General features: G+C 34.2%; 1 protein-coding gene across 38 annotated transcripts in view; it reads right to left on the reverse strand.

The window, feature by feature from the left end:
- Nucleotides 1-26,969, reverse strand: part of LOC110827600 (uncharacterized) — a 264,274-nt gene that overhangs the window by 182,977 nt on the left and 54,328 nt on the right. The window contains exons 5-6 of one of the 38 annotated variants that reach the window (XM_022059383.2): nucleotides 23,467-23,565; nucleotides 20,246-20,832 (exon numbers count right to left, since the gene is read on the reverse strand). The exons of 31 other annotated variants lie outside the window; for them this stretch is intronic. In XM_022059383.2, coding sequence (XP_021915075.1) covers nucleotides 20,576-20,832; nucleotides 23,467-23,565 — 356 coding nt within the window. In that variant the 3' untranslated portion in view covers nucleotides 20,246-20,575. Of the gene's footprint in view, nucleotides 1-1,027; nucleotides 1,372-12,529; nucleotides 12,985-14,466; nucleotides 18,603-20,245; nucleotides 20,833-23,466; nucleotides 23,566-25,405; nucleotides 26,866-26,969 lie in introns of those variants that run through there. 6 more of the 38 variants (XM_022059392.2, XM_022059370.2, XM_022059397.2 and 3 more) reach the window with 6 other exon arrangements.

Consider the following 26,969-nt stretch of genomic DNA (forward strand, 5'->3'; position numbering starts at 1 on the left):
AAATAAATAATAATTTAAATACAAAACCTACTTGAAATGTCTCATATTGTGTACATATAACACATATCATTAAATATAATCACATATGGAATGCAAAAGTAAAACATTAAAGTACTTAGTTTACAAAATTAAACAGATTATTTACAACTGAAGAATGTTCTCAGATTAATTATTGTAACTTTCTTGCTGCATAAGTTTTGTTGGTACAAAAATGCAATGGCTGCACAAATAAATGTTAAATTTCATTAAATTTATTTTATTTCATTTCATAGATTACTTTCCACCCTTACATTCACCTTCAGATACAGAATTAATAAATAAAAAGTTTACTATTTGTCATCATCTGCAATGGAACCATGTAGCTTGTACACATCATCAAAATATATCTCACACTTCCATAAAGAAGACTGCTGCATAATTGCAAGATCCAGAAAGTCACAAATTTCCATCCACAACAATGTGAGTTCCATTGAAACAGGCAGCTAGTGCACTCTGTATTATTGTAAAGTGTGCAGCAAGAAAATTAAATACATCATTACTTTATGTCATCAAATGCAACAAATGTAAAAATATAAACACGTACATCTACTAATATAGGTCATGTCAAATATGTCACTTTCATTCTGTAATTTGGACTCACATTTATACTTCATCTCAACATCTGACTGAAACTTTGAAAACATATGTTTCATGGCATTACTGCCTCATCTCCAGATACATCTCCACATCCCCAGTCATTTGAACTCTGCACTGCATAATCCTATAAGTTTCTGTTCTAATTAGAAGTTTTTAAAGTTCACTTCTTCAAAAAGAATGTGCCACAAGACAGAGGAGGAGGAAAAGCAGAACTATAGAACCAGAATGTGATTGTATTAATCTGAACAGAATGCAGTGATTCATCCCTCACTCACTCACATGAATATTGCTGCCACAAAATGCATGCTTTCCATTTACCATGATGAAGCTGCAACTGACAAGCATGAGATACAGTCAGTACATAGTATAATGAAACAGAAAACTAAACAACTTTTTATCACCATAATTATTCACCGGTATCTTGGCCAATAAAATGTTTTCTCTTCACATGTTTCAAGAGGTTGCCCTTAAGTTTTGCCCGATATGGACAATACACACAACAGAGCTGAGGTTCTTTGCCACACTCATGTCTCATATGTAGAAGGAGTGACTTTTTCCAGTGATATACTTTACAACATGAAGGGCATAGGAACAGCTCCTTTCCAATGACTGAAGACTTGGTGTTGACTGATGAAGTATAACATGTATTTCTTACTGACTGAATAGAAACTGAAGGATAGTCTGGATCTTGGTGTTGACTGTCTGTGACTGCTTGGAACAGTAACACACTCAAATCTGAAACACCAAGAAAAGCTTGTCATTAGAGGATTATAAAAAAATTAAAAATTCCTTTCATTTTTAGTGAAGAGGATTGTGTCAGTCGGCTGTGTGTTTGCTAGTATTCCACCAAACTGTCACAATGTGAACATCAATGCAATATTTCCTCCCTGCAACTATTAACCCTTCAAGCCATAAGTCTGTGTACAATCATGAAGTAATTAAATGAATCCATTAGCAATAACCATGGTAGTCACTAGAAAATCCTATGTAAAAATACTCCTACAGAAACTCTGAAATACTGTCACAGCATGTGACCAGTCAGGGTTCAAATGCTGGCTTGAAGGGGTAAGATATCCTCCTCCCTCCACATATAAAACTCAATTTACATCTAAAATATTAATATTTTCCACATAGACATATTGGGATTCACCAGGTAACAACGGTAACCAAAGCAACCCTAGAATTTCCCATGTACTCACTTCTGTGCAAAAATGTGTTTAATTCTTTATGGGCAGTCTGCTATTGTTGTCTGTTTCTAACCAAAACTGTAACATTATGCTAAATTTCAGTAAACCCCCCCCAATATCAAATTTCATAAACAACTGATCATTGCAGCTTTAAATTGCAAACACACCTTACAACTAATCAAGGAAAATGTTAAAGAGTTAAGAAAATTATAATCAACCGAGACTGCCTCCCAATTCTTGTTTACCTTCTGACCAATGATACATAAAGTGTATGAATAAATAATTCACCACTGTTATATAGAATTCAGAAGCAGCTACAGGAGTGTTGCAAAAAAAATGTGACTAAAATTATAAGAGAATACTTTTAAATACAAAACAGAGATAAACAATACATCTAAAAACTGGGAATTAACATTTTCTCAAATACCTTTGAATAGTGTGTAATTCTATGCACTTACTGACACTAGTTCATTTGCAAAATCTCCTCCCATGTATAGCTATAACTGTTCACCTTTCCTAATTGTATGTAAAATGGGGTGCTGAGAGACGTAACATCACTTACCAGGGTAAGGATCCATAGAGGTCCAATCAGAAGACAGATTACAGCAAATATTTCATCATGATACGCACTTATTGACATATAAATTCCTTAGCCATCTTCTTACTCAACACACAATCCTTTCTGAAGCTGCTGGGTGAATATGTTAATTCAACAGATTTTCCAAATCAATATTGTAACATGTAAATGTGTAAATGTAGACATGAATGCTTTTAAAACAAAGTTGTCTGACAATAGAAAATATACACACATTTTACATTTTGAAAGGCCATGATTCCATACTTCCAACAACTCAATAAAGCTGATACAGAAATGATTTGTATTTAACATTAATATAAGTTAGACACATATTATCTGCATAAAAATTTGTAAATGAAGCTATAGGGTTTTTATAGAGAGAGACAGTCTGTTAAATGTCATATATACATATACACACATAAACACACTCTCTCTCTTACACACTCTCATTTGCACACACACATTTTATATTATTTCTTTCTAGATAATGAAAAACGTCTAAAGAAAATGTTTCATAGTGATTTTTGACAACTGTCATAAGCCTTTAAAATCACATAATACACTACAGTAATAAAAACACTGCAGTGAATAAATGGCAAAATAAAACCTTAAATCCTACACAATATACTGTCCCCTTCTAAAAACATCAGTTTTCCAGGTTTATTCAAAAATAACTGAGCTGTAGGATTCATTTGATGGTCTAAATTTGTGTTTTGACATTAAGTTTACAACACAAACAAGTGATGCTGTTTTAATCATGGCACAACCACTCATTTGCTAAATATTGTGAATCCACCTGATAAAGTGACTCCCAAAGAATGTTTGGTAAATAACCTATCTATCGTCTACTCATAAATATTGAATGAATGTCAGGCCTGTGTGTACCTTACTTTTTGAATAATTGTGTACAAGTACCAACGTCTATAAAGTATGGGCTAAGAACAAGTTAGTTGATATGATCGCAAAATTTTATCTGAAGTAGTCTGGACAACAAAACATCCCACTATACTGTTGTATAAAATGAAAGAAGTAGATGAAGCAAATTGCTTTAGGTGTAACTCAAATATTCTGAAATATAACTTTAACAAATTGTAAACAAACTGTAATAAAGATAAATAATTAAATTATATTTTTATTTAAATTACAAAGATGAACAGCAGGTAAACAAAAGAAAAAAGTTTTTCAATTAACAGGTAATAACAGATTTTGTCAACAATTTTTTTTATGGTTTGTGTATGGAACATGGAAGCTCTACAGAGGCATAGGAAAATTCAGGGAGACACATATTTTACTAAAGTGGACAAACTTGCTGGTAACAGAACATTGAGGTTTAAGCACATTACTACCAAAACATACAACTGTACACACCAATCTTGATCCAATTCTTTACCAAATACAACCCTCAGGTAACAGAAATCAAATATTAAATGTAACTACTACTGCTGCCAAAGCAGACAATATGAAACACGCATGAACCAATTCAATGTAGTTCATATCCTCACAAAATAATTATGTCCTACTCTTCCACTTCGACTTCTCCCTTTCATCTCCTTAGTTACCCAATTACCAATTTTCTAGAACATTTTTCTATGAAAATGTTACTAAAGAGACTTGTAATTCTAGTAACTTCACAAAGTATCCTAAGGATGCTTCAGTCTTATATGTTTCTGAAGATTCCAGTTCAGTTTTGCCCGATGAGGACAATGGGGGCACTGAAACTGGGGCTCCTTGCCACACTCCAGTTTCACATGATTACAAAGAGACTTCTTCCAACGATAACTTTTTCCACAGTTTGGACATACAAATCCCTCATTTGGAACTTGATGCTTTGTAATATAATGTCTTCTTTGAGATGATGGGTGCAATGAACCATATATTCCGGCAAGATCTGGTTGCTGCTGCAGCTCTCCATGTTGATTATGTCTTGTACTTTGCAGTGCTGCTTCAGCTGGTTCAAAAACACTGATTTCCCCAAGATTAAATCTTGAATACTGATGACTATTCCATAATACGAATTCTGTAAAACATCAATCAGAAATTAAATTTTAAAGCATCTGTTCAATTTCTTCTGTCAAATATTCTTTGTCAGTTCCTACACCAAAGAGGCATTTCCTATTAATATTTTCATGGTGTGTACGTCTTAATAGAATAAAAAGTTACAAATCATTGTTTCTCAACCTTTCTTGCTGCAAGCCTAAACTGAGCCTTATAAGAACCTTGCAACCATCAGACGTAACATTTCAGCACAAATTAATTCTTCTAATAATCCAGTTCAACCCAACTCAGTATTTCTGTAACCCTGTGAATGTAAACCAGCATTATGAATCATATCATACTTCCAGGTTCATATTAACATGGATAAACATTTACATGTTAATGGAAATCACCACAAAAGCCAGGGGAGACATATTACAATAGTAAAGACTACAAAATATGTATGAAGACATACATAATTCAACATCAGGAAACTGGAACAGAAAGACAGTATGATTCTCTTAAATTCCCACAGAAAACTGAAATAGGTTTTAAGTCTAAAATTATGGATCACATTCACAATCAGCTTTACTTAGTGGAGGACAACAAATGTTCACTTAATACATCAAAGAAATCAGAACAGTTAATGATACCTGGAAGAATTTAACTGACAGTAAATTTAATAGTCTGCACCCTTATCTGCTTTGCATTATACGTTCTGTTCAACTTAAAAAATTAAGACATGCAAATGTTCCATGAACCATCAGCTGCAACAAGTATATAAGAGATGTCCTTCTATGACTTATAAGAACTTCATCAGGGCACGCAAAACATAATACTTCATGAAGATGGCTGTCTTCTGGAATGCTGCAACATGTAGTGCAGTAGATATTAAATGGCGTTTCAAAGGATCTCATGCCTCTGTCATCAGAATGATGAGTGATGATCACCCTGATGATGGAAGCAGTAAGCTCTTTTGAAACACTGGTTAATATCTACCAGACCATGTGTTGAAACATCCCAGAAGACAGCAATCATCATATGTCACTAAGAGAATCTGAAAGCTCACAGTATTCCACAATTAAGGGTTACCTTACCAATGCAAAGCCTTACTTATATAGCATGAAAGAAAAGCACTGACAAACTGGTACCCAGTCTGAACAACTTTACAAAAAGGTATGTATTGCTGGTATAGATATGGTACCAGATACTCTTAAATCCATATGAAGTACTATTTCTCCAACAATAGTGTGAAACCATACTGTATGCAGCAGCAGCATACGAAGAAGATGAAGAAGAAGTGGTAGTAGCAGTGGTAGGTAGTAGTACATGTTCATATTATGTTGTGTGAAAAATGACAAAATGGTTTGAAAGTCATCAACTGCTGGAAACACAGTGAGAAACATCTTCACTTCTCTCGGAAGTTAATAAAGCTGATGTTAATGTCATGGTGCTCACTGAAAGTAATGAAGCATCAAAAAGGCTAAGAGATTACAAGTGAATGTGTCTATATACAGAACATGGTGAATAATGATTACACTGTTGGACTGTCTTCTTCTGGGTTATAACACTGTGCAGCCTTGCTATTGGTTACAAACATTCTGGAGGAATGCATCACCTTCATCCTCAGGGATGGAAATGTAGACAATATTTTCTTCCAAAATAAAATAAAAGTGTTGAGAAATGGTATGATTATGCAAAAGAAAGGGAGGACACATGACAAAAACAAGAAAATCAATGGATCACCAACTGGAAGACATGGTAAAGGAAGTTCAAATAAACAGCAATCAGAAGAAACTGATAAAACAATGATTGTAAGGGGCCTGAATAGAATGACTGATAGTTATGAGCTCTGGTAAAGCAATCTTGTCATATCATATTGCACAATTGTATATTATCACGGATTCTCCTTCAGTCAACAAATATCAGCATACACTCAGAATCATATTTTATTCAGCAAATCGTACATCACAAAAGCACAACAAAATTAATTAAATCAAGAAATGACAAATTATACAAAATACAGATACCACAAAACAAAGTGAGGCTGGTTAACCTTTAACATAGTACTTAATGTTTAATAGTAATTTCAATAATGTTAATACTTTAAATACAATATAAACATAAAATGTTCTTTCTTGTCCACTGGTTACTATTTTGGTACAACTGATGAATATTTACTGTTGTGAATGTAAATATTTATTTATCTTATCAAGGACAATTACAGCCATAAGTGCTAGAATTATTCATAACTTTGTCCTTCTCATGGGAGCCTTCAATACAACACTAATTTGTTTATGGACAGTTTAGCAGATATTATGCCACTAATGGGTATATATAACCACCACATAATCAAGTTTGATAAATATGGTCTTATGGAATACAATGTTGATATTAATATTGTCAGAAATATTTGTAAATGGAAAATTAATGACTGCGATACATACTATTTATTGATCCTTCAATCACTTACCACACCATAAAAAATACATACAAACTAGGAAGCAGTACAACCAACAAATCTCTGCCAAATGGTTCAAACTTAAAGATAGTCCAGAACTGAAAAATCTGAACAAACTAATTTGTTCCCATTAAAATCAGATATTCTGAAGGACATATTTTGAAGTTTTCATCATTTTGGAAAAGGTAATGATATATCTTATGTGAACAAACCTAAAATCCTTTGAAAATCATATCCTACTGATTTAGCAGTTTTCTAGCTAAATGAGGCACAATAACTCTGAAAAAATACATTACTGAGACGTAACACTGCTTCTGTAACACCCACAACTTTCCTATCAATTGTAATAAGTTATTTATTCTTAAATGACTATCACTGATATACAGAAAATTATGGTCAGATCAATAACAGTCAATGCCCATTTTTCAAAGTCGCATAATGTGAGTTAGAGTAACAATGGCACAAAGGGGGTGCATAATTATGAGTTTCAAATTCAATCATATCTATCATACCATGTAGCCTACATACATTAATCTCTGAACAAGCAAATAGGAACCTTCATGAACAAATAAAAATACATGAATTGAGTCTAACACAGGCTTCTGCAAACAGAAATAAATTAAAGAATTTGCCTTTAACAGATTGCATTTTAAGGATTAAACTTTGTAGGTTTTAACTTATATCACATGGAAACAGTATTTAAACCTCTACAATATGGGACTGTCAGTTAGACTTTACCTCTGAGGTTAAAGATTTATCAGCTTGTAACTGCAACACATGGCCAGCTACTGCATGTAAGCCACAACACACAGTTGAAATGATTAATACCACATATATTGACAAAAGCTGTATTTATAGCATAACAATGCATAAATTTCACATTTAATAACTGTTAATAACTGCCATCACACTAAAATATATCATAAATTTCCAATTTCCTACAAATATCACAAAACATTTTGCACATTTTTCAAAGATACTTCAGCACACAGAATTTCAAGACACCATAACGAATGTCAAGTACTGTTACCACCTAGTAAAAGTAAAGTAAAGTTTGTCCCACTATACGCCATGTAGGCGTTTGGGGTGAGTGGAGGTATAGCTCCTCTCTTCCTTGACCTCGGCACTAGATGGGGGTGAGTGGTCAGCATCACGCCCCGGCCGGCTTTACCCCCGGGAATTACCCCGGTACCCATTGTAGAGGAGGCTGGGTGGGCCCCAGAGCCGGTCTGGACGCAGAGGCTAGAGGAAAAATCCTCTGCCCCCGTCGGGGATCGAACCCCGGCCGTCCAGCCCGTAGCTAGTCACTATACTGACTGAGCTATCCCGGCTCATGTTACCACCTAGTGGATTCACATATAGGATTTGAGGTTTTTACAGTGGTGAATTTATGAGATCCTTGCTGCCTCCATCATCAGGCAATGATTCATCACCCTGATGTTGGTAAACTTCTGCCAGATTACATGGTGCAGCAACACAGAAGACAGCCATCTTTGGATTCACATGATCAACCATGTTGCTACTGTTAATGATTAACATCTATGAAGTACATAGAAAAGGAATTATCAAATGGAAAGAAGTTATCACTGTTCAAGACAGGGAAATAAAAAATATCAAACAGGGGAATTTCCAGACATAATGTTTATATCAAGTTCACAAACATGTTTATAATATTGAAGGCTGTTGAATCACAGGACAGACATACACATGCAGTATGCTAACAAAACTCCAAAAAGGAATGTTTCCTGTCAGGAACTTAAAAATCAGCAATTACATAACAGTGTAATTACTTCAGATATTCTCTTGCAAATGTTTCAACTTAATATGTTTTTGCAGATTACCCTTCAGCTTTGCACGATGAGGACAATAGGGGCACTGAAATTGTGGTTCTTTGCCACACTCCAATCTGACATGAGTATAGAGTGAGTTCTTCCAACGATATAACTTCCCGCAATTTTTACACCTGAATTTCTCTTCTGATGACTGAGTACTTCCAACAATCTTTAAATAACCTATGCCAGTTGCAGATTGTGAATAGCCAAACAGTGGTGTAACATCTGACATTTGTTGAGACTGATCAAATCTTCCTGTACCAGCATCTTGAAACAATTGTTCCGGTGGTACAAACATACTATTAACTGTTTCGGGAATCAGTCTTCCTGATGAATGATGACCACTCCAAGATTTAGATTCTGCAAACATCAACAACAACAAATTAACAATAAAAGCACAATTTTCTTCTAACAGAGTAGCTCTTCTGGTAGGTAAGTGATAGAAGAAACCAGAAATCCCAACTGAAACTTGGATGTTGATCTAGAAACAGAAACAAAAAAAATAAATATATTTTCAACATATAATCACCAAAATGTAGGCAAAAATCATTATCTTTTACAATGCAGCAAAATTCATGTTCTTGGGAACAGTCACAACTCCAAATTACAATCGAAATCAGAGCCATAAAATGTAAAGCTACACCTCCATATATTAACTGCATAATTAGCTTCAAGTTCCAGATGCTTTTACACTTCGGAAAAAGATTCTCTTGGTATCCACTGGATAGGAAGTTGGACAGGTCCCAGAGCCATTATGAAGAGGTGAAGAAGGAAAAAATGTTCTCCCACCAAGAATCTGAATAATTCACTTTTTATCACAATCAATGACTACAGAAGTCCATTACATTTTATAAAATGCTGAATAATCAACCAATTAACATGCATTATGAAACATTCACATAAAACATGCAAAGTGAGTACAGGAATGCTGTTTTGAACTATAGTTATACCATTTCTACAGTGTAATTATTTGTGACAGTGTAGTTAATTACATAAAATGTAAGGACATTATAACTAAGAGTAAAAAATGTGTGACATTCGAATCTAAGATTCTGACACACTTAGGCAGCTGCTACTTTACCAAACATGTGAAAAATAAGATCCTAATACTGAGCATTTATTTCTTCACTGGTTTCACAACAAAAGATTTACACAATTAATTATGTGTTGGAAATATCAATGACTGCTAATTTTAAAATATTTTGTGGCACACTAAAGACAAATTATATATAAATAGTCCTTCAAACCTCAGCCAATTCAATATTACTTTAAGTAAATATTAATATATTCTTTTTTATATGGTAATTCAAAGTTTCAAAGATCTAACAGTTGAAAAGCCACAAACAATATGATTATACAATTTTTAAACATGATAGTATAGGTTTCTTTACTTGACAATGTTAAATAACTGATACAATCAGAGGAGAAGAAGAAATCAGTCCTTCAAAACAAGTGTCTTGATTTTAGAACCAAAGACATTAAGAACTCTGCACTTCACAATGTTTTAACATATTCAGGCCAAGACAGGAAAACTCAATGTAAGTGTGCCGCTGGCTCTCTTAATTTCTCATTGTGTCAGTGTCAGTAGATTGCCCTCAGAATATGATATCAAATACCAAACTGCTTGGCTATGTCTATGACACCAACAAATACTGTATTCTGGTAGGTGTAATATGAATGAAAATAGTCACCTTTGTATATTCTGAAATGTATATAACTTTATGAAAGTAAAAAATGCTAGATTATGTGACCCACAACTACTACTTTGAGAAGAGGAACTTACTATTGGCAAAATCCATAATAAATCATCAAAAACCGCAAGTCATCTTAAAATCTTCTGATAGATTCATATACAACTAAACGTGACAAGCTCCTTCACAAATCTTTGTTAAACATGTAACTTGTATAAGTGGCTTGTTGCATATTAGTCATCTAATCCTCACAAACCAAATGCTTTTTGTGTAAACCAACTATAACAGGTGACACATTTGAATTTGTTGATAATGTACACAAATTGGGTATGAATAATATATGTGTTCTCTGCTTTTGTGCATCCTGTTGACATTCATTTCTTGCAGATAAAGATCTACTTCCCATAAAAGATCAGATTACACATATCACACACACAGTGATATCACAGATATCACATGGACCTGTGCTGTAATATAAGCAGGGACACTTAAGTAATCATTTCACCTTGAAGACGGAAATAGTAAATACCTCTGAAATGTCAGCAAGACAGCTACAACTGGATGTTTCCATCACTCAGAAACAGGATCCTCATTTCTGTATTTACTTAAATGTTCTCAATAACAAAAAAAAAATTCAAATCAAAGTTGTAGATCCTTAACAACAACCATGTGTATCAATTAATATTTGTACAACAAGCTGTTTCTTGAGAAATGTTATACAAAGTTAAAGTAAATGAACTTCCAAATAAAGTAACAGTTATAATTTACAGGTACACACCAAACTTAAATTTGCTGGTGATTCTTTATTTGGACTCCTGAAAGAAATTTAAATAAAATTGTCATTAAATTTGCACATGAAACATGAAAACACATCTTCCCCATCTTACAGCATTCACTTTATGCACAAAAATCATACCCATTCCAAAGCAGACAAATTATCTTACACATAGCATTTGATCCTGAAAAATGTGAAGTAATAGATACAACACTGCAGTAAATCACATGAAGTAGAAACAAGCTGTACGTTGCCCACTACCTTCACAGAACTCAGTGCTATAACTTCACACATAATTTCAGTATGTTGCCAACACATGAGAGATCAAGACTTTTATTTTGTTCTATATTCTACAGTAGTGAAAAGGCCCACTGAATTTTAATGGGCAATGGATTACCCGAAATCTTCACCCCTTACCCCGATTCTTAATTTCCTCTTTTCATTTTGTACCTTCATCTCCTTCAGACGTATTTCAAGAAGCTGCCCAACAGCACTTTTAAAATAAACATAAAACATTCTACCATGTAGCATCATTACCGAGAACCTGGTCAGTAACGTGCAACACAAAGAGTCATAAACAGTATCCTACAGGCAGTCAATATAAATGTCTGGGGAGCAGCAGTGCTCTTCATAGGCCACTCCTTGGTGGGACAATATATTACTTAGGGCGCAAACAGTCTCAGATTCACACTTAAACACAATTTGTTTTGGTCTGTCAATCATCATGAAATCCAAAGAACTTCTGGTGACCATTCACAGAACCCCAGGGTTGAACAGAACAAAATTCAGAAATCACTGCACTAGAAAAATTACATACCACATATCTAGCACAAGTAGACGCCTCTATGTGAGTTGGCTTGAAACAACGAAATCAAGCAATAATAAAATTAATAAGTAAAAGGCCAACAGAAATTCAGATGTCTCACAGTGTCACCAATATCACCACCTTATTAAAACAACCGAATAAAAACTTTTCTCAATGCCATTTTTATTTCTAAGGCATGAAATATAAGAACAATTCAATCAGCTTTCACCTGTCACATTACACTAAATTTTTCATGCAGATATCAATAATTTATTCACAAGTAAATATAAATACAGTAATAATATGGATAAATTATAACAGAAGAAACAAAATTATGGGAAACACACACTGTATGATTAATTTACAATGTTCTGACTAATCATAATCTGCAACCATTAGCTTCACTCCAAACGAGTCACAATCTGTGGTCAGTTACATTCTTACATGAACCCCATGACATTTACTTTCCATCACTTTAATTCTGAAGGAAAATAGCAAATTCCTCCAAAATACTAGAAAATTTTACCATTTCAACATAGTGCAATAATCAGAAGACTCTACAATGAATATGGATACCAATGTAAACCTCAAGTTTCATATAATAATTCACTTGTTAACAAGACACACCTTGCAAACCCTCATGTGTCTCACAAGGTGACTTTTGTGCTTGAAACGCTTAAAGCAATGACTGCACGGGAATTGAGGTTCTTTCCCACACTCAAATTTAATATGTCTCAGCAATGTGTATTTTGTGGAATACTGCTTAAAGCAATTAGGACACCAGTAATTTGAGGGCAGATCTTGAACATCACGACTGCTTCTTTGTTCTGATCCCTGCCTGGCACTACCAGAAGACTGATAATTTTCAGTACTAGTATAATACTGTGAATTTCCAAAAGATTCTTCACTTAACTGTTGTCCATAACGTGTGAAACTTGGAATATGACCAATAGAAGTCTGCATGACAGAACTAGTACTGTCATTATGAAATATATCTTCTTTCATGGATGGTATTTGGTCATCACAGCTTCCCCATGGAAATAAGTCTGAAAAGAAGAATATTTGTCTCGTTAACTGTTTCATTCTCATCTCCAATTATGATATCCACTTCTTATTTATAAATTGGATACACTGATACTGTTAACTGCTTCATTCAATCACTCCAAGATTTCTTTCCCAATGCAACAACTGCAGATGGCTAACAGAAAATGGCTGTAACATGATCAACTTTAGAGAAAAAGAATAATTAATTTCTTACTCTGAATGAGCAGACAAATATGCCCAAAGAAATATAATTTTTGCCCTTACAGAACTGTAAGAACCTCAAAATATATACATAAACGTGGGCATACTTTCACGATAAAAATCCATTCAACACAAACTTAAGTATCCCCTCCCCCTTCCACCACTTTAATGAATACAGTAGATTCCGGGTGATTGGGGCAAATCTTAAAGAACAAACCTTGTTAAGTCTTTATGTGGAACTTCGCATAATTGGGGCAGCCACTTAATTGGCCAAAAGTGCTCTAGTCCCAATGTGTCCCAATTAACCAGAATCCACTGTATTTCAAAATGGCTAATAATTCTGCATTAAGCTGCAAAAAAATTCATCCAATTCCTGCATCTATTTCATAATAATGACATTGTACTTAGCATACCTATTAACAGGTACGGACTTCATTTTATGAATAATTAATGTGTTACAAAGAGAAGGGCTCATATGTTTTAAGATATCTGATGAAAGAAGAATTTGGAGCTTGTGTTAACATTTAAAAGAAAGATTTATTTCAACCTCAGGTTACTCCAAAAATTTGTTAACACTTTTTCTTAATGAAGAATTGTATTTCTTATTTCTCATTCTTTATGAAAAAGTGCATTCATGAATATTTCAAACTCTAGCAATACTCTTAGTGTGGAGATGGTCAAATGAGCCCATCAAAATATAGCAAGCACCACAGTCATTTCCAAAATTCCAGGTCATCACAAAGGCTATGCTACTCTTTGGAACAGTACACAGTATTAGCTACTCTGTATTCCTGTCCTACATAATTGAAACAATGATGGTCCTTGTATCAATGCTGAAACAAAAAACTGATTTATAAAATTATAGTAAATTGAAAAATATGTATCTAGTAGTGTAAATGTATAGAGGGGAGGTAAAAATTAATACATTCACAAGTGCTGAGTATGACATAATACAGAGTTCAATAATGGGAAATGAAATAAAGAAACATTGACCATTAAAAAACGTTGTGCAAAAGAAATATGACTAAATTTTTCAGTGGTTAAGAAAATGAAGAAATAATGAGACTACACTGACTACTTCAACAGCCTCAAATGTGGTGATTATAAGAAATTTAAATCAATGCAATAAACAGATTTTAAGGAAGGGTATTGGGATGATTTGAGTTATGGAGTATAAAAATGCATGGCGAATAAAAATAGCAAAACATCCAAGATGTTTTATGATATTTCCATACCAAATTACTCCATCTGCATGAAACTGTGAGCAGCATAACTCCAAGAACAAACATTAAAATCTGGTTTATTCTGATTTCATAAAAATTGTTACAGAATTGCAAAAAGCCACTTTTCTAACTGCAATGAAACCAGAACCACTATCTCCTCCTGTGTACCTAATTCAAATGAGCTGAAGTATTTTAGGACCAAAGAAACTTATTTATATGGACATATTTGACATACTTTACTGCATGCAATGAATACAGAGAAACATATATTAATAACATTTTAGATCATTTCATATTCCAAAATCAGACTCATACAGTATATATTATCATCACAATTTAAAGATATATAGCACAGCATTAAAAAATAAAATATTTTAAATAAGTCACACGTAAGTAGAATAACATAAGATAATCACATAATTCATATTTGCTTTTGTTAATATTACAGTACTAAAACAGGGATGGTCCTAGCAACATGATACACTGACAGTTCTTTCTACTGTTATCAAACATTATATATTACTGCATTTGATAATCACAGAGTACTGAATGCCACCACTATAATGAAAGCATCATGTAAAGTAACTACATACATTCACAAGAATGGTAAAAATGTGCTCAGTCCCATAAGCAACTATTCAATGATTAGGCTGTAAACATATCCTCTCACATGAACAAATAAACTATAGTGCAGGTGGGGGCTAACTTATAGGAAGAAATATCAAAACAAGAGATGAAAAGTAAAGGTCAAAATGCAACAAAATTAAAAAAATAGAAAATGGAAGGAAAAAGGAAGAAGCTTAAAGATGGCTGTCTTTTGGGTTGAAGACCCATGTAGAAGTTTACCAATGAGTCATCGCCCTGATTATGGAGGCAAGGACCTCAAAGTTACATATAGGGCAATGGGTACTCATTTTCCTGACCTCTGAAATGATAATCAGCTTCTACCAGACTAAAGGTTGCTTTAAAGAGTATTAACCAAATGATCTTTGTAATGGAGAAGTAATGAGTCGTCCATGATGTAAGAACTGAAATTCTAAAAGAAATTTAGTGTTATGAAGGATTAAATTGTGCAGCAAATGGTTAACAATTTTAGTAGTAATGGGTCATTATAATGGTAGTAAAGCAATGAACATTTTCACAAAATACTGTACCACTACAATGAGCAAGTTGCGTTGCAACCTATATGAGGAAATTATGTCCTAAGATTTATCTGAAGGTTTTTGATACAGAAGTGACATTAAAGTGATGCATTTTAGTGTACATTTTCCTTTGTCTATTAAGTTTATAAAACACACATTTCAGAAGCTGACTCTGCTGCTGTCATTGAGTGAAACCACACAACCTAATCAGTTGGGACCACACAGAAACAAAATTATCTTTTTCCACTGAATCTGAAACCTCACTGCAACAACAGTTAAAGTCCCCATTGGAAAATAATTAACTGATTATATAGTTTCATTAATAAGTTAATCTTTCTTTCTTTCTTTTTTTGACAATCCTCATCTACCTGCAGGTGTCAAAGTCGCTTAATCTATTAGACATTTTGCAGGACTCCTTGGACGAGTGATCAGCTCATCGCAAGACCTGTACATGTACACAGGACAACACAACAAAGAAATATGCGGACAAACATCCATGTCCTGAATGGGATTTGACCTCAAGGTCCCAGTGTCCAAGTGCACAAAGGCCCAAGCCTCAGCCTGCGCGGCCACTGTGACCTGCTAGTAAGTCAATATTTATAAAAGTACATTAATTGATGAAGCAAAATCAATGATTAATTAATCTGAATAGGAGTTTCTCATACTACATAGCACTTCTTACACCTGTTTATATGAACCTGACATTACTCAAGTTTTCAAACAAACCTTTCCTCTAAAGAGTTTTCAGTCCTCATTGGATTGAGTGTAAACAAAATCTACACATTTTCATTCTTAACATACACACAGTAATACGAGGCTCGTCCACAAAGTAAGTTTCCCTGGGGCCGTTTACAGAAACAAAACACAATTTCATGGAAATATTTATTGCAACAGATACAGCAAGTGTCCAGCTATTTTTCAACATATTCGCCACCGGAATTGAGACATTTGTCATACCGTGGGACCAACTTTTGAATACCTGTGTCGTAGAAGTCTGCCGCCTGGGATTGGAACCACTGTGTGACAACAATCTCCGCCTCTCTGTCATTCTCAAAACGCTGACAATTACCGGACAGGAATTTCTTGAGGTGTAGGAAAAGATGGAAATCACTGGGAGCAAGGTCCGGGCTGTAGGGTGAATGATTAAACACCTCCCAGCTGAACTCCTGCAGGAGACTTGCTGTCCGTCGAGCCGTGTGCGGCCTAGCGTTATCGTGCAGGAAGACAATACCGGCACTAAGCATCCCGCGCCGCTTGTTCTGAATGGCCTGCTGAAAATTGTCTGCACCAGCGATGCACCATCTGCTTGCTCATGACGTTAGGCCCATAGACCCGGCACAGTTGACGATGAATTTCGATCGGCGCTATGCTCTGTGCATTCAAAAACTTTATCACTGACCGCACTTCACAGTCGGCGGGAGCTGGAATAAGAACCTCCATCTTCAACAGCTGCAACGATGCTACTGTGAGAACACGGGAAGTACCGTTAGTGCATGCGCCATGCTACGTCATTGCTCTATCACGTACGCACAGTCGCTTCGCTCAATATAAGGTTTGCTAGCTGTGGGACGAGTGAGAAACTTACTTTGTGGACGCGCCTCGTATACAAAAAGGTAATTTGCTTTTGAACATTAAACAGATTATAACAAAGCAAACACTATTTTCTCTGTGAAATCTCCACATGTCATAAACATTTTTACAGAAAATAATTCAAGGGTTATACAGGACAAAAAATGCTGCCTTGAGCCAAGTTCACAGGGAACAATTAAACTGGCAGTGCTCATCTGTTATTTTGTTTTTCAACACTTCAAATTTACACTTACACAAACTCTCTCCACTTAAAAGGAAAATCATTTGTAAAATAACATCTAGGGATATTCTGCTGCAAGAAGATAAATATATTTATTTTGTACAGTCTATACACAAACGTTTGAAGTTTATTGGTGTTGTAAAAATTATATAATATTAAAACATTTTGTTGTGTAAAATATTATATTTGTGCTCTTAATCGTAAATACGATTTTACATTATATTTTTTAGCGCTTTTTATTAAAACGACATGTTTCGACGGGTAATACCGTCGTCTTCAGGTTTTTATCAATTTAAAATATTTTAAAAACTATTAGATATTTAATGCAATATATTATATTTATTTCCTATGTCAATTCATACTCATTCCAAGAAAATAATTAAACATTAATTCCACAGATAAATATAACGTCTGACTACAATAAGCAACTTACCATGAAAATGGAAAGCTACAAACAGAACTACGGATCATTATAATATATTGCATTAAATATCTAATAGTTTTTAAAATATTTTAAATTGATAAAAACCTGAAGACTACGGTATTACCCGTCGAAACATGTCGTTTTAATAAAAAGCGCTAAAAAATATAATGTAAAATCGTATTTACGATTAAGAGCGCTAATATAATATTTTACACAACAAAATGTTTTAATATTATATAATTTTTACAACACCAATAAACTTCAAACGTTTGTGTATAGACTGTACAAAATAAATATATTTAATCAAACACAAACATGACGCATATAAGATACAAAGAAGATAAGCCAAGTTAAGTGGGTGTCTCCTAGAAAATGAACACATTAAGATAAAAATTTCCAGTCGAAATAACCATTTAGACTGGAAGCTCGCATCCAAAAAAGGGAATAACAAATTCTGATGGAATATCACTGCCTTACACTTCAAAATCATTTTATTCGTGCATGTCCACAGCCAAGTTTCAACTCTGATGTTTATTCTTAAGATGGCGCTTCATGCTGCACAGCTGCCTTGTTTTCAGTGGACAATGTGGGCATTGATAGGTTGGCTCCTTGTTACATTCAAACTTTGTATGCCTTTTGAGAGCACTGCTCCACATATACCCTCGACCACACCCCTTGCATACAAATTTTTTTACACCTCCAACACGGCGCACACTCCGCCATGAAGTCTGTTGCACATTAGTACTGCATTCACTTGGATTTTTGGCAGAGGTATGTTGATAGTCCATAGTTTGCCACAAATCCCAAGTTCCAATCAGCTCTAGAAACAGAAAATGTTATGAGAACAATATTTCAAATGTACATGGATTCAAAATATTCTGTCATGTAAAATGTTATCTAGTTTGATTATGTAGAACCAGAAATGTTATAAATGGTGCCAGCCAAACTAAAATATTAAAGATAATTTACTTTTGCTTCAAGCCACAAACTGGCATAGAGGAATTTTCAAGATTCATAATACAGATCAACAACCTTCACAAACCTGTTTGAAAAACAGAATGCGGTAACACATTTAAATTCATTTAATATAATTTATATAAAAATAACAAACTTCTTAATATATGTACTTAAAAGGACTGCCAGTATTTTAGAAGACATAATGAATGCTGTTAATATAATTAAAGTCATCAATTCAGACTGAAACAAACCTTTTCATAAACTACAGCTGTTGGGCAGTAAGAACTGTGGATTTAAAAAAAAAATAAAGATTCTAAAAGACACTGGCTTTTGGACACTTGGTCTGTCTCTATCTTCAGATAAAACTAAAAAAGTTCCTATTCTATAGTGTGTACAAGAAACAAATATAAGCCCATCAATAAAGAGGACAAGACTCAAATTGAGCTGCAGCAACAAGCAAATGTCCTTCAGATCAGCTTCTGTGCTTCTATACACACACATATCCTCATTTGTATAAACATAAAAAATTAAATAATTGTTATTATAATATGAAACCATGTGAAAGTCTGAAGAACATTACATTTGATTCCTTATGCAATCTCATAAGATGTTACTAGCTGTAATCCTTGTCTCATTTCCATTATCATTATTTCTGGTAGCATTGTGAAAAATCATTTTCAGACCAACAGTGATCTAAATTTGATCATTTTAACATTAATCGTATGGGAACACAGAATTTAAATCACTGCATCATAAGGCTCACAACCAGACTTGAACTCAGGGGTTAACAGCCTAGCAGCATACTACTGTAAAGCACGGCCAATAAACGTTAATATGGAAACCTACTGGTCTGTGGGTAAGGCACTGGGTTTTGGTCACAGAGATTGGGATATGAGCCCAGCTAAATCCTGCATGAGTTCTTGTGCATATTCTCCTATCCCCCATTCATCCGTATGCCCAACATCCCAATTACTGGCCGTCATTTCATTACTGTCCATATAATTACGAAGAAACAGAATCCCACCCTTTGGATTTTTACCTCAGATATGGATTCCTTTATCCTTAGCAGGTGAGTGGAAGAACAAATGACTAAAAGACAATATACAGAGGCATCAGAGGAAGACTGAATAATGAAAATATAATTGAAGGATCTGGAGGTTTCGAAGCTCTATCAACAATGAAATACATACCATGTTCCGTGTCTCCTAAACAGATTTTAAAATTGTATTCCTCAGAAACTTATTTTCAAAAAGCAAACTGTCTTGCCTTTAAAAGATGTTTACATGGTCAAAGACAATATTACCTTGGAAAAGTCAGTAAGACAGACTCCTGACACAGCCATGGGGCCATCTGTCAGGTTTATTATTAGTATATAAGTAATAAATTTTTATCAAGTTATAAAAAATAAATTGTCAGTCAGCTGTATCACAGTCACATCTCTCCTTATATATTTCACTTACTACTATTAATACAATTCTAAATCAAATGATATGAATTCATATGGAATATGATCATAATAATTTGTCTTTATTTCTTTACATATTACACAATTGTGTATTTTTTATATATACCAGATACATAAACAAACAGTGCCAACAATTTTTATTACACAAGAATGAGATACAATAACAGCATTTCTTGGTCATAAGAAGTACCTTACAACATAGAGTTACACACTTACAGCAGATAGCAACTATATCACTCTGTCTGGAGAAACAAAACTTACAGATTACGGTCTTCTAGGCTGTCACCATGATTCAGAAGAATATATCAACCAAAAAATGGCAATCAACTCAAAGACTATATGATAATACAACCTAATCATAATCCACATTTTCAATGCTGCGAAAACTTCATATCTGAAAAAGACAGTACTTCTCTACACTTGTGCCAACTAGCAATATGACGCACAAGGTTATACCGCTGATGAGTCCTTTTAGGACAAAATGGGCATTGAAACTGAGCTGGTTTCCCACATTCATACTGTAAATGTCTCCGTAAACTGTCATTTCGTGTGTAGATCTTTCCACACTGGCTACACGCAAATGAAGTAGGATGACTTGAAAGGTGAGGAAGTCTTCCGAATGACCTATCTGCAAAACAAAAACAACTGCATTGTAGTCATGTGAGTAGTGTTAGATACACATATTCCAACCATTAAGACAGACACATCTTACACTTCAATGACAGAATCCTTCAAAAGAAAGTTTTCTGGCTAGTGTTTTATTAAGATTGCTACCTTCTGTACTGTTGCACTGTGTAGTCTGGTAGAAGTAAACTGACATTTCAGAAGTCCTTGCTGCCTCCATGGTGGTGATGATGGCAGCAATGACCTCTGAAACATTGATATATTTCTACCAGACTACACAGTGCAACAACTCAGAAAACAGCAACCTTCCGACTAATTGCCATGAAAACCTCAAATCCTACATAGTATTTTATTACCTTTTAATTAATACATATCCTGTTATCCTCATTCAATGAGAAAAAACTGAACTGAATTTGAACAACAAACATGTCCCTATCTGTGTTCCAGTTTTACAGTCAAATTATAGTGAGCTGATACAAATTTAATAAAGATATATTTTAAGTTACCATAACAGAATTTAATTTTCAGATCATGTTCCATTATTTTTCATAGTATTTTATTTATGTAGCACCTGGATTTCTCTCAGATAACTGCAGTATAAAGCTGACCGATTACCTCCATCTAGTGTTGAGCTAAATGCATGAAGCTTTAACCCTTTGAAGCTGAAGATCATGTAAAGAATATTTTAAGATTTGATTTGTATCTCAAGAAAAAAACAATGTGTCATAATTACAATAAATGTCTGTTTAAAGACATAATTATTTATCATGAAAATTATATAAAAAATCACTCTGTGGAAAGATGCAGTCAGTGATATTAATAAAGCAGGTGGTATATGCAGTTATCACTGGACATTAAAGGATTAACTTCATACAAACTGTACTTCTGTGTGAAGGCATAGGGGCAACTTTACATGGCTTTTATTAATATTTTATTAGAGCAACTGACTTTCATGATGTTTCTAAACTCGGGTACTGAGTTTCTTACACCCAGTATTGATAAATGCAGATAAAGGTTTAGGAAAGCATTGCATCACAACTTGAAAAGAAGAAATACTGGTTTCATTAGTTCAGTATACACGGATATGCATATGAAAATCCATACTCAGAGGAACCATAAATCCATTCACATTTCTTTAAACCATCATATTTGTTCAACATCTTAGGTAGAATATTGTGTTTCAACTGGTGCCTTATTCAAGATCCTCCACCTCATCATGTTTCAGCTGACAGTCATATATTTACTAGTGAACTCTATCAATATTGAGAATTCATTCATCAGTGTTAGGTTAAACATGGTGAAATACAAAGCACTCAGAAATATGTAGGTGGGGAACTTGACTTACACAGTGAAAATCATTACAGTTTTTACACATCACCTTGAATTGTTATGAAATGAAACCAAGAAGTTGAGATGGGATTATGTTCAATGATGGGTTTTGGTAGCACGAGTGTTGACCTTCAGAATCTATAGCAATTGTTAGTTACCTCAGTGAAAGAAATTAAGACACACAGAAGGTGTTTCTTTATTACACCAACATATTTAGCAATATGCAATCCTTGATAAAAGTTTTATCACCCTTAAAATAATAACAGAAACACATTTATATACAAAGTGTAACTTAAGGGTATGGCATAAAAAGTGGGGATGAGTTCTGCACACACCAAAACAATTAAACTAATTATCATGAAGATCAGTCCATGAAAGCATCCTTTCTGAGCTAGAGCTCTATATCCTCCCTTTAATTACTAATGTAGCGTCTATTTTTGTCCCTTTTCCACCAAACGAAAGAAAATTTTCTACATGTATCAATATTATGTGCCACATATCATAACTGAGATCAAAAGGAAAACAAATTCATTGCTCATCATAATACAAGCAAGCAAAATACAAATACAACACACACAATATAATTAAATGGCTCTGACATATCATACACTTCTGTCAGTTCCTTCTTCAACAGCTATTACATCTGTACCAATCAAATCTGATCCTACACAGTTGTTACTCTGACATCTTCACCACTGTGAGAACCTCTCAAAATCTCCACCTATGTAGAAGTGCTCAAGACGTATAGATAGAAAAGTAAATATTGTTAAATACCCTGTTATAAATTAACAAGAAAATAAAGGTTCTGTGAGCTTTACAGAACCAGGATGGCTTAGCCAGTAAACTGACAGTCTACAGACTCAACATTCACAAACACAGCATAGGCAGAGATTCTGCTGTTCACCACAGCATCCACATCACCTCGTATCAAGTTCTAGAATGCATAAAGCTTTACTTTCAAATTCTTACATGCCTTTATGGAGTGGTGCTTCAGTACAGTGCCAACTTCTTTTTAATCCATGAGCTTCTGTTACAATATTTTCTCAGACAAGTTTAACTTAAAAAGATAATCTTCAACTTCATTCTCAACTTGTTACTCCATTTGAGGCTCAATTTTAATTTTCTTTGTAAATCTGTCCATGAACCAACTGCAAATTATCTTTCAAAACATGCTTGTATGTGTACATTTTCAAGAATATAGGACACTCATGTTTTGGTTCCTGACCGCACTCCATCTTGATGTGACAAGCCAATAAGTTCTTATAATTATATAAGTTACCACATCTGCCACACTTCCAAACCCTCTTACCTGATCCTAACATATTTTGGCTTTGGTTCACCTCACAATCCTCAGCCCCTGACAAGAGATCTCGTAACACAGAGGTACCTTGTTGTAGACACCATTCACCTGAAATCAAACAATCAATGTGTTGTTGCTTCTCTGTGGACAAAAGACTGATCCATTGCAACTTGTAAGCTTTTACTAACTCTAATAATAAAAACCATAGGTTCAACACAGCTAATACCAAACCCTGCCACACACCACAACCTTGAGCTTGTTCAACCCAGTTCACATCTTTACAAGTAACATCCCTATCACACATTTTACTGTCCTACCACCTTCCCAGACTATCATGTGACCACATTCTATGAAGTTTCTCCCATCCAACCCATTTAACCTCCTTTATTTCAACATTGTAAACAGAGTAGGTAATATCTACATATTACAAAACTTCTCTTTATATAACAACATCCACTTCCCACTTACTTCAGCCTTGTTACAACCAAATACATTTTTACTTTTAAATTTGTCTTTTACACAAAAGTATATAATACTGGGGTTACCACATGCCTTGTACATACAGAACTATACCTTGTTTAAATATGTTCCACTGCCTCTGAAAAATGTCTGGATGGATCACTGTACAGTGATTGAGAAGACCTGGTTTGCCAATTTGAAAGCAATGTAATAATCTAGGTTTGAACTGAACAGTCTTTATGACAACCACTTCTGCTCCTCAACTCCGATACCAGACACAATTACTTTCCTAAATTACTACTCAGCCTGGCAACAAACATTGACATTCCTGCACAATGGTTTCCAATACACAAAACAATGGCACTGACTAAACATACACAAAAATTAACAATTATTTACACTCTTTCATTTCTACACAAACATAAAACATCATTACTAAATCTGCATGTGAACCTCATCAATTATTGTCTATCCACTACTACTAATCAATAATGAATGGTATTTCACAATCTGAAAATGTCAATCATGCCACCTGTTACAGTTCTACAGTATTTGATAAAGAATACAAATTATAAAGCTCACCATAATGTAATTTCATCCATCCTTTTGTTGATTCTTCTCTCTTACAGTGATAAAAGTGTTCAACATCAAAGAATATTCATCACTCTGATGTGTTACTAATGCAGACTATACAGGACAGCTTATTTCAATCAGTTCACATCATGTAGCAGTAATTTAAGTTGGTAAGAAGAATGCTTCTTACCACTGAATTTTAGGTTCATGACTCACTCCCAGAAGTTATAAACCTCCAATTTAATGGACTTGTTAAAATTAAGTAACTTTATTCTCTTCAAGCTTTTCTTCAAATGAATATGTAGTGCAGGTACTTTCACTACTGTAAATAGTTAGTACACTGGAGTATTAAAGGAAACCTCAAAAAACTATATTATACTGTAAAATTTCAGTTAGCAGAATTCCAACTGAAGAAACAAAGAAAAAATGCAGCAGATATGTGATGAACTTAGTACGGAAGTACAATCAGAATGCAAATTTGATACTTATTAGACCACACAAAATATCGTACTCATCTCATCCTGTTATGCTGTGACCAGTTAACCAACCAATGAACCAACTCCACCGAGCAGAGTCAGTCCTTCTTGAGAAGACGACAGTATATTCAGCTTGTCAAGAAACTCCCCACCTATTACGGAATGAAAAGGTTCATTACCATGTTTCCAAAAGCCTGCCCTATCATAAACCACATGAATTCCACAACTTACCACCCTATTTCCCTAAGGTACATTTTAATATTATCCTCCCATAATACAAACATCTTCTGACATGTCCTTTCCTTTAAGATTTCCCAACAAAAATGTTTGTATGCACTTCACATCTTCCCATGTGTGCTATATGCCATGCCCATCTCATCCCCAATGATTTGATAAACCTAATAATATTTGGATTTTTTGGCCAATAAAAGATTCTCACATGCTAAAAAAGCAGATAACATTTATTATACAAATAACATGGGAGTACAAATATTTATTAATCTCAATTACAGTCATGTTCTAACCATTTGGCAGATATTTGATAACCAGTCTTTGTCTTCTTCCCATTATTTGTTCTTTCATCATTTTCATAAGGTACAATTATCATGTCTATCAGATCTTGTTCAATGTAGCATACAATACACAGTTTAATAAGCTACAGAAATGATTATTTCTCAAAATTTAGTTTAAAATCTTATCAATACTTTTTGATCTTCTATTACTAATATAATAGCCAATGTCTATCACTCCTGACTCAATGAGTTTGCTGTTTTTATCATGTGAATAAATAGGAAATCAACTTCTGATGGTGGTGACTGGTAGCAATTAATGAAAATGAGGTAGAGTTTGGGGGAGTCTGTGCTTGGCACAAATCTGGCTTCAGTCACTTAAGAGGTATTCACATTTAATGTACTTTATAAACAAGTTTATAAATTTTATACTTTAAATTAAATTTGCAAAGATAATTCTGTAATAAACTGTATCACCATTCAACACAGAAAAAGTTCATTCCTGTCAATTCAGAAGGGTCATAGGCTAGGCTAGTGGATATATAATCATAAAGTTGTTATATAATATGAATCTGAGAGAGCAAGACCAATTAAATAAATAATTCTGCACAGATCACAAATTCTTAAAACATACCATACTAGCACTACTAACCCAAACACTTAAATGTCACCATAAGAATAGATACCTCAAACACATACACCCAAAATGAGAAGATTAATTTTTGCTGTATCAGAACATTTTAATTCATAAGTCACCTCCTTCAAAACACCCATAGACTCTTAACACACAACAAATTTAATTATAATAATACTGTCATAGGAGACATATTTTGGGTGTTGAATAAAATTAATATGATCTTTTACAGATACTATCTCCATCTTCAAGTAGTAAAATTTCAAGTTTATCTAATGGGATAACACAGTGGATACATCATATTTCTTTTATTCAGACATCCAAAACTCTCCCATGACAGTACTGGACCACTGCCAAAAACCTTTACGATCACAATATAATGCTATTTTAAACCAAGTAAATTAAACACAATTTGTAAATGCCAGTTTTAAAAACATGGGCATTCTGTAGCTTTATGAAATATTTTTGTGAGACCTAGCTATGTGTAATATGAGGTTATACTTCTGTTTAGTTTTCTTGGGGCAGAGAGGGCATTGAAACTGAGGATCTTTGCCACATTCTAGTCTCATGTGACGTCGCAAAGTGTGACGGCTACCATACCATTTGCCACATGTGACACAGACAAATGATGAGACAGAACTTGGGTCCAAAGGTTGAGCTGCGTGTGATACGTACTTTCCTAATTGTTTACTCTTCTCTTGTGGAGGGTGCAGATAATGCTGGCTTGGGGAGGTTAATCTCCTCAACCAGCTACTCTCTGTAACAAAGAAGTGAACATACCCTTACTGGTTAACTTCCCTAAATAAATAAACCTACATCATGAACCACAGATTTCACCACATAACAACTGCTGAATACATA

Source organism: Zootermopsis nevadensis, unplaced genomic scaffold, assembly GCF_977971745.1.
Source record: "Zootermopsis nevadensis isolate Lab colony 2312 unplaced genomic scaffold, Znev_1.0 Znev_ptg000028l, whole genome shotgun sequence".
Taxonomy (NCBI): Eukaryota; Metazoa; Arthropoda; class Insecta; order Blattodea; family Termopsidae; genus Zootermopsis; species Zootermopsis nevadensis.